Below are 9,982 nucleotides of genomic sequence, written 5' to 3' on the forward strand. Positions count from 1 at the left end.
TAGGATAGCCGTAAAAAATCTGATAAAAGGGTTTTTTTTTTTTTTTTTTTTTTTTTTGCTACCGAATTATTCAGTGTCGTTTGGATTTTGTTTCGGTGCTTGTGTGGGATGTAGTAATTTAACGAAAGCTGAATGAAGTTTCGCCCAAATATTTAATACCTACACCATTGAACAGTCATTGATAGAGGCTAAATTGTGCAAATCTAGTAAGGTTTGGCACACGTCGTAGTGTATTGAAGATCACATTCCTTTTTGTCTATTATTTTAGGTTGCCAAAGCTTTATTTAACTTTGTAATTAAACTATTCTTAGTTTTGAGTCTAAATGGAACAAAGAGTTTTGTAAAGACGATGTGTATACAAATATTTTTATCTAAATATGTATGGGTGTTCTTACGGTTTTACCATGAATTGTGAGAGTTATTTTATAAAAGAAAGATACAAAATCTTTGTACGTAAGATTAGGGATGCTTTGAGATGGCATTTTAATAACGAAAAAAAACCTACACGGGATTGTTTCTGCCCGGCTCTAGTCCATCAAACGATTTTTTATTCTATCATGAAAATGTTCATTGTTCTTCAAAAGCCAATGAAATGTGAGCATTTGCCAAGGCCTGGTCCAGTACATTAGCACTTTAGCCTATCGTAATATTCTGATATAAATGCCAAGTTATTTGGGCTGCCGAAAGAGTTAAATCAAACAGCTCAGCCATCGCAACAACAAACCAAGACTCAAGGTTGTAGCTTCAATCAATACGATGAGTATAAAAGACATCGAAAAAAGTTCGGCTTTTACGATTCCAACAGCTACAACTATACGCTTTTCACAAATGAGCGAAGAGGAAAATGCAGAGGGTTCCAGAATGACTAATAAATACCCTCTTTTGGCACCTGTTTTAACCCAAACCAGAAGACGGAGGGCGGTTAGCACTGTCAAACAAAAAGAACCTGCCGTAGTCGCTCGTCGAAATGCCCGAGAACGAAAGAGAGTAAAGCTTGTTAATGACGGATTCGTACGGCTACGAAAACATGTGCCTACAGACCCAAAGAATAAAAAATTATCGAAAGTTAAAACGCTGCGAAGCGCCATCGAATATATCCGTCATCTTCAACATCTGCTTAGTCAAGCGAATAAACACCAGATATGTACTGAATCCGACCTGGATACAGCTGCTGGAAGCTCATCGATTGAGTGGATCGCCACCGACCTCGTAAGTACCGAAATTTTCCCGCCATTCTAAGATGAATTCGATAGTGGCATCAAACGCGTATTGCACAAAGAATGCTCCAAAACTGAGTCAGTATTCGGAATTCTCTTTTTCCTTTTCATCGTGATCAAACCTCTTTTTAGTCTTTTATCGCTGCACTTGTGGAAATCATGTTATTTCGCTTTGACGCTTCGATCTTGTTTTTGTCTTGTGGTAGAAGGTTATGTGTTTTGTTTTTGAAGATCGTCTCTCGCTGCGTAGCTAAGCAGACTTCTTATTGCGGCCAAGAGAAACTCGTAAATAGCAAGGTTCCTTTGACAATCGCTAAGGACTCACTTGCGCGCCAAAGCAAGGCCTTAGTTTAAATACCCTTATTTTTTCGATTCCTAATTTCAAATTTGTATAAATCTAAATCTGCCTGATACTATTTGCGTTAAAAATATTAAAGCAATATATTGCTTTTGATCGGTAGAAAGGTACAAAAGGAGGAAGTCAAAGCGAAATGAAAGATTCATTTCATATTCAATCTTTAATACACTGGGAGAGCTGTTAAAACAAATTTAGTGATGTTTTACAGTTCAAGAATGGCGAAAAGATTCCGACTTTAAGTACTATGCATTTGGAAAGCAGAATGGCTTCCTTGCTATTAGCCAAGGAGCTGTCAGATTAAACTAATTCGTTTGAATATGCGATTTAATATTTTTTTCATCTTTTTCCGGTCAAAATGAACTGTTCTTTATATGTAAAATTAAATGAAGACTGGTTATTGTTCTTGCTTCAAAGTAATATGTGGTAAATCTTGCTTTTCTGTTCCAGAAACGAGAAGGCGAATTCAAAGACGAATATTCGAAGACGAATATTTTTTCATACAGCACACAACAGCGACCGAGAAGTGCGGACTCATCGGAGCGCTTACTAAAATTCAGCAATGAAACTAGCTTTTAAATTTAGACGAAGTTTCAAACCATTATTGGCGAATACAGAGAAAGGCAGAGAGCCGAAAACTGTCAAGTTCTCAAGTAAAACACCATGAGTCGCCCAGACGTAAAATCGACGATTGGCATTGAAAACAAAGGGCGAGAGAATATGAGAAGAAATACGCCCAATATGATGAAAATTTCTCAATATTCAACGTCTATGAATCTTTTGACTAAAACATATATTTGTACAAAAATATCCAAATGAAAATGCCAGCGACTTATGGCTGGAGAAATTAATAATATATAGAACAAAGACGAAATATAATTTATACAGATAGTAGAATAGCGGAGATATAGTTATCATTGAGTAAATATAAAAAAGAATACCAATAAACTGTATAGAACCTTTGAACAACTGCGTCGAAATTTGAACTCATTAAATTTGAACGAGGTTGTCGCGTTTTCTTGGAAGAAAATCAAAATTTTCAACAATACGAGAAACGAAATTCAAGAATACTACACGCTAACTTTCAGGGAACGGAAGTTGAATTTGGAATATGCTTGCCGGCTTGTCATATTCTTCCGGCGTTCAGAACTTCTTCTTTCACGCAGACAAAAATCGATTTGCTATAAGTAAGGGATGGAAAATCGACTAATTTTCGCTATTTTCGCTACATGAGAACTCGCGCTATTGATTCTTTTTTCTGGGCTAGTCAAGGATTAGGAAATTACTAATGCTTGGAAGTCGGCTTTTCGAAAAAATGGATTCACATTTATGAAAAGAAAAGAAAACTTTTCTTTTCCGATTAATTATTTACGTGAATTGGCGAAAACTTTTCTCGCGATATCTCGAAAATGGCTATTTCCCCGCTCTAAGACAATTAAGAAAGCGAAGCTCCATCTTCAAAAACCGAAAGTTGATTAACTTTAGCTAGTTTGCGACCAATAGCGCAAAAAAAAAAAAAAAAAAAAGATAGGGACGAAGAATACACTTCCCATATATTTATCTTGATGTTTACTCAACCTAAGAAAATGCCATTTTCGAAAGGACGAGCAAGACTTTCCATTATTCTTTAAAAATATGGAGCGTTTAATATGAATTACAAACTTTCCCCCTAAGATAAAAACTCTCGTTTAATGTTTAGCAATACCTTAAATATATATTTGCTCCGCTATATAGAAATTAAGAGCAGAAATACACTTAGCATACACGTGCCTAAAATGGAATATTTAATCACCAACCAACTCGCCTTCTAATTGCCAACCGACAAACAAAGACGGCCATTGGAAAAATTTAATTTGTATGCGTAATTTTTCGAGCTTGAGATGACTGACTAGAAGCCCATAGTAAGTAAAGCATTAGAACTTCCCTGCTAAGAGTCCGGAAAAAGCTGATTTCATGGTCATGAAGAAAAGCTACAGTAAATATTATCATGTTCGCTTATTTAGGTTAAGAAATCTTAAAAGTGCACCACTTTTCTGAAGTTAAAATAAAGTTTTTCTTACATCGAACTCAACTCGGCAAAATAAAGAAAATTCAAAACGGCGTGAAGATAATCTTAGTGATCCGTTTCTTTCCTTTTCTTTACTGATTTTTTTATTCTGTTTCTGGACATTTCTTTATTTTGGACAATAATCTCCGGTCCTTTTGAATTAAGGCAGTCATTGTAGAACAAGAGATTCAGAAGATTTCAATTTACATTGAAGTCTTAGTTGGTCTTACTTCTCAATAAGTTCGGTATCGAGAGTGTCCGAGGTGGTAACATTAGGCTCCAGGAGACGAAAGTGTAGATATAAGGACCTCAAATGTTGATGACATTTTTGATGAAAAAAATTCGAGAAGAAGAGAACGGTCTTGTGCCTGCTCGGAAGTAATCCACTCTCAGCTGAAGCGATCCTCAAACCCTAATTGGTAGAAAGAAATTCTCCTTTTATGTCGGACTGCTAAGACAGGTGGTATGTCACAATGTGACGGAAGAAGCATTTATGTATGACTAAACTCAAAAGAATCTTAACGGCCGCGCGGCGTCAATTCTTTAGCTTCGAAATTGATAGAAATAAAGTACCCGTGAAACTCTCTCTGAAACTAGTAAAACCGAACAGTACTCGAACGCGTACGTTTATAAATGGCCTAATATTTGCAAGATATTCCCAAACAATATATGATGTTGCTGGAATATCGCTTACCAAAATATATACATTGTGCTGAACCGACAACGCCTACAGAGAATTAAATGTTTGTATATTTATCATTGAAACATTCATTGGCAATTATTTGATAAATAAAAATTTATTGAATTGAAAAAAAAATTTGAATGTCAGTAAATATTTTATAAAATAATCATGGTATTTGCTTAAACAGATAGATAAGCCATAGAATGCTTGATCATGAAAGGCAGGTATTAAATCTTAGTTTTTAGAAATTCAATTGAATGTTTTTTAATATGGCTTTAGGACTAGTACTGAATAAAAAAAACGTTATAAGGTGTTATGATGAAATAATAGATTCGCAGTGTCGAGGAAATTGCTTCAATCCATGCGCGATGAAGAATATCGAATGTTTTCTTTAATTACCTGAGCCAATGTAAGCGCTTTCATTCTGTTCCCTCGACTTTTTGCGATAATTTACATAATGATTTTTTTTTTGAAACCTCTAATCACAATCGGAAATTATTTTCAAACAAAGTTAGACAATGCAGCTTAGATTTGCGATTTCCTAGTAGATAAAAACTACCATAGTGGTTTATTTTTTTGTTTTTTGTTTTTTGTTTTGTTTTTTGTTTTAATTTTTTTCTTGGTTTTTGTTTGTTTGTTTGTTTGTTTTTTGTTGTTGTTTTGTTGTTCATGTTGTTGTTTGGGGGGGGGGGGGTTCTTTAAGATTTGTAGTGCGGGCAAAGATGTTTTTGATAACAGAATAGAAGATATACGAGTTACCTAGAAACTTTCTAACTTTGTCGATATTCTAATCTATAATTCAAATGTAGTGCTTAATTAATATTGGACTCTTGAAAATTATGACAATGAGGTGCCTGCCATTTTCGGGTTCGTTGTATTAAGTTATTTAAAGCTATAAAATAAACACAAATTAGAACAAATACAAAAACAAAAAACAGAAAACACACAAATCGAACTTAGTAAATGCCAAAAATTATAGCAAAGAACAAATTTAGATGTCGATAGTTCAGTGCATGCAATTATATTTTCCTCTAAGGTTAATGATTTTTTTATATTTTTAATGACAAAGATATAGATATAGATATAGATATAGATATAGATATAGATATAGATATAGATATAGATATAGATATAGATATAGATATAGATATAGATATAGATATAGATATAGATATAGATATAGATATAGATATAGATATAGATATAGATATAGATATAGATATAGATATAGATATAGATATAGATATAGATATAGATATAGATATAGATATAGATATAGATATAGATATAGATATAGATATAGATATAGATATAGATATAGATATAGATATAAATTCTTTGACCATACGCAATTTTACTCAAATGTTTTTACAGAGATTTTGGTATAAGACAATTGAACACAAATATATGAAAATCTTATTTGAAAGTTTATTTATTTATTTTAGTTTTAACCCCTTTCCCAGTTCATTAAACCTTTCTTCCCCTCCTACCCTGATATCTCCTTACCAAAAAAGACACTGAGGAGAAGAAAAACAAAAAGAAGGGAGGCAAAGCAATGTAGAATTTATACATGAGCTAAAACTTTAAAAGTACTTTTAAAATAGAACTTACTAGTTAAACGGTGACACTATAGGGGTAAAAATAATGAGAATAACTCGTAAGCGGACTTTAGAATTTTCTGGCGGTTGATGCGATGGTTTTTCTTAGTCCATTTACCAGAACGGTTCGCTTTTAGCTACACACCTCTTGCTTGTGTATTATGACTCTATTAAAAAAGAACTTAACATTTTTCTCGTCATCGTGCACATCAAACATTAAGTATATACTTTGTATGCCCACAGTGGTGAATTGCTTTGTTGGATCTAATTTATTTATTTCTCTTCCAAGGCACATGCGGATTAATCAGATCAAAAATTATATAAAAGAAGTACATGGTTATTTCGTTAAGATTTAGATACGAACACCAGCAATTTCAAGAGCGGCCAGGCTTACAAGATATTAAGATGTATAAGATGACACAAGATATATCATTATTATTGAACATTAAAAGAAGGCTGTGCTGACAGACTTTTGCTCTACAGTTAAGTTCAATATGGGCTGTTCTTACCAACGCAATTTCAAAATTCTTTATGCTATGTCAAACGACCGTTATATGAAAAGGTTGTTGTGCAATGCCAATAATGATAAAAGCGTTCCGCTAAAGTGGCTTGAGTTTATAAAAAAATGTAATTGGGATAAATAATGTTAGAAAGTCAAAACCAAAAGTTTTTGAATAATATTAATAGTAATACTTTGATGTTACCTCCATTTTTTGGCTATAATTTGGCAAAGCACAAAATTGTTCGGTGTTACTACAGGGCTCGGTTGCACGAAGCTAGCCGTCGGATCCGATATCGCTATCCGACGGATAAATCTTATCTCGTCGACACATTTATTGGATGACAGCATCGACTTATCCACTGGATAAGAATTTAGTACTAGTACAACTGGGCCCAGATGACATACTTTTCAAAAAGAGCTATTAAAAAATGACCAAGAAAATACTCCAAAACAAACAAAATTTTAATTTCTCTGCGGCGGTATTTGATATGGGTCCAACGATGCCTGATATATTGTTTTGTTGAGTTTTAGCTATCGGTGTTAAAACTACTTATTGGCGACACGCGTAGACTTATTATGTGCCTTCCTGGATAAGCGTATGCACTCTTTACAAATTAGTTCAACATACGTTATCGGCTTTTGTGCGTGTGTTTTCACTATTATTTTGCTTGTTAGCGAGAGACTAAATATTTGGCTACGGGCGCGTGGCTTGAGGTTGATTAAAGAAAAAGGTGTGAGAACATTTGGTCTTTTGTGTAAACAAAAAAACAGAAAGCGCTTTCTTCTTTTTCTATTACTTTTATTATTTCTCTTCTTGGTCTAAAATGAAAGATTTTGACTTCAATCTATCTAGCAACCTTTGCAGCTTTCAATCCCAAAACCATAAAAGATACCAATATGTTAAAACGGCTTACATTCCTTGCATTTGGGAAATGAATAAAAAGGGACCTATCCTTCAAAAATGCTTAAATGTAACCCAGTTTGTAAGCATTCAACTAAATGAAGCCAAGTCGACTGTCCTTTAATTACACTCTATAAAAAAGATTATTTCACAAAGAAATAGAAAGAGCCAACCACCAATATGCAGACGATAACTGTGACCAATGCACTAACTATAAAATATATTCTCCTTTTTGGTTTACTCATTTATTGTATATATGTATTATAGCTTATCGTGATGTTTTAATAAATGGGAGGAGGGGGAATAAAACTAGAGCTATATTACTTCTGCTTTTAGGAGATAATAATCTACAGTATTCAAACAGGAAAAGAAACATAAAAAGAAAAAAATTCAAAAACAAATCTTTTCTTCGTTCAAAGAGTATTGTTAGGTACGTGTCAAGACTAAAAATAATTCCGATAGATCTGCAAACACAACAGGTGAAACTCGTCCCAGAAAACTGTTTGGCTTTTTTGTTCTTTGATTGTTTCGATTGCTTTATGTTCTCTGTTTCGTTAGTCACCGCTTCCTTTGTTAGACTAAAAGTAATTAGAATCGATTCTACGGGGTTTTTCGTTTGTACGTGTTTAGAAGTAAAAAATATTCATTCCTTGTAATTCTCTGGGTTTATTTTATACAGGCCAGTAGTGTAATATATGACGTAATGTTATATGATCCCAATGTTATCATTACATAATCATAGACACTACTTATTGTACTTGAGTAGTTATAACAGTGGCTTGAAATAAACATCTTGATTCTACACGATCTGAGCGACTACAACATGGTGTCAGAACGTGGTCTATGAGCGAACCATTACTCGTATCAGTTAGAATGGCATCGAGTCTACAATGGGCAGCGCCCAGAGCAATGTCTTTTGAAGGCAACGTCAGCGAGAACTATCGAAAGTTCGAAGAACACTGGAATCTATTCGAGAAAACAGAACTTAAAGGAAAATCCGAAGAGGAGCGATGCTCGTATTTTCTGCTCTGCATTGGCGAGAAGGGTCGAGAAGTGTACAAGACACTGGACCTTCCTGACGAAACGACGACTGACGACGAAGGCGAGACAGTTTGGAACAGGACTACAGCGGATATCAAGACGGCGTTCAAGACTTACTGTAACCCGAGAAAGAACATCACTTTTGAAAGACACAAATTCAACACGAGAAACCAAGAACAAGGGGAGACAATTGATCAATACGTGACTGTATTGAGGACTCTTGCTTCACTGTGTGAGTTCAAAAATCTCAAAGACGGACTCATACGCGACCGGATTGTGTGCGGCATATCTGATCAATCCCTGAGGGAACGCTTATTACGCGAAGCAGACCTGAGCTTAGACAAGGCACTCAACATTTGCAGAGCATCCGAACACTCCAGACAACAGCTAAAAACTATCTCAGAGGCCAAGAACGCGAACGTAGACTTCGTCAAACAACGACAACCCAGATACAACGAGCGCCACACCCCCACGCAGACAAGAACGACAGGCGACTCCAAGCAAAAGCCATGCGGTAATTGTGGAATCCTACACAGGCCAAAATCATGTCCTGCCTACGGGAAAGAATGCAACAGTTGCTCAAAGCTCGGACACTTTGCAAAATACTGTCGATCAAGCCAGCAACAGCAACAATTTCAGCAGAAACATCAACCAAGAAATCACCGAACACGTGTACACGAAGTAGAATACGACGTCATTGAGAGTGATTATTCCGACCACGGCGTCGATCAGATTACAATAGACTCTGTCAACGAAAGCATCGATCACAACGAACAGTATGCAGACATTCGCATTGGTAACAAGGACCTGAAGTTAAAACTCGACACCGGAGCAGAAACAAGCGTCTTAACAAAGGAGGATTTCTACAAAGTCGTGCCTCGTAAGCGTCGCCGAGAAAAACTACGAACGTCCCACGCAAGACTCACAGCTTTTGGTGGTCACGCAATACCTGTCATAGGACAATGTTCTTTAATGTGTCAATTTAAGAACATCAAACAAGTAGTCCAGTTTCAAGTCGTCGAAGCTGGGAAGTCACTTCTAGGATGCGAAGATTGCGAAACCTTACAGCTCATAACATTTAATGTTCATGAAATGGAAAGGAACACTGACTCAAGCAAGCTGATTGGACTCAGCAAGGAAGAAATCCTTAAGGAATACTCAACATGTTTCGAAGGATTAGGCCGGATATCGGAACCTTACCACATCAAGATTGACAGCTCAGTTAGTCCAGTTATACACCCACCAAGAAAACTACCGGCAGCGCTACGCGAAAAAGTGAAAGACGAACTAGAACACATGGAAAGAGCGGGAGTCATCACTAAAGTCAATGAACCAACTCCATGGGTCAACTCGATGGTCGTCAACGAAAAACGTTCCGGAAAGTTAAGAATCTGCATTGACCCCCGTGACCTAAACAAAGCTGTTAAGCGCGAACATTATCAACTCCCAACACAAGAGGAGATTACCGCGCGTTTATCTGGAGCCAAATTTTTTAGCCATTTGGATGCCCAGTCCGGATTCTGGCAGATTCCTTCTAGACGAAGAGAGCTCACTCTTAACAACCTTCAACACACCCTTTGGTCGGTATCGCTTTCGAGTAATGCCGTTTGGGTTCGTGTTTGCTCAGGAGGTATTTCAC

General features: G+C 35.9%; 1 protein-coding gene across 1 annotated transcript; it reads left to right on the plus strand.

Annotated features, from left to right (window-relative positions):
• The first annotated feature begins 682 nt into the window (after positions 1-682).
• LOC116300362 (achaete-scute homolog 1) lies at positions 683-2,580 on the plus strand. The gene is made up of 2 exons (XM_031709220.2): positions 683-1,209; positions 2,023-2,580. The coding sequence occupies exons 1-2, from the start codon at positions 757-759 to the stop codon at positions 2,149-2,151; spliced, it is 582 nt and encodes a 193-aa protein (XP_031565080.2). The 5' UTR covers positions 683-756; the 3' UTR covers positions 2,152-2,580.
• The last annotated feature ends 7,402 nt before the right edge of the window (positions 2,581-9,982 follow it).

The sequence above is a fragment of the Actinia tenebrosa genome, unplaced genomic scaffold, assembly GCF_029948245.1.
Source record: "Actinia tenebrosa isolate PJP-AT-01 unplaced genomic scaffold, QUT_ActTen_1.0 PGA_scaffold16__25_contigs__length_10494907, whole genome shotgun sequence".
Taxonomy (NCBI): Eukaryota; Metazoa; Cnidaria; class Anthozoa; order Actiniaria; family Actiniidae; genus Actinia; species Actinia tenebrosa.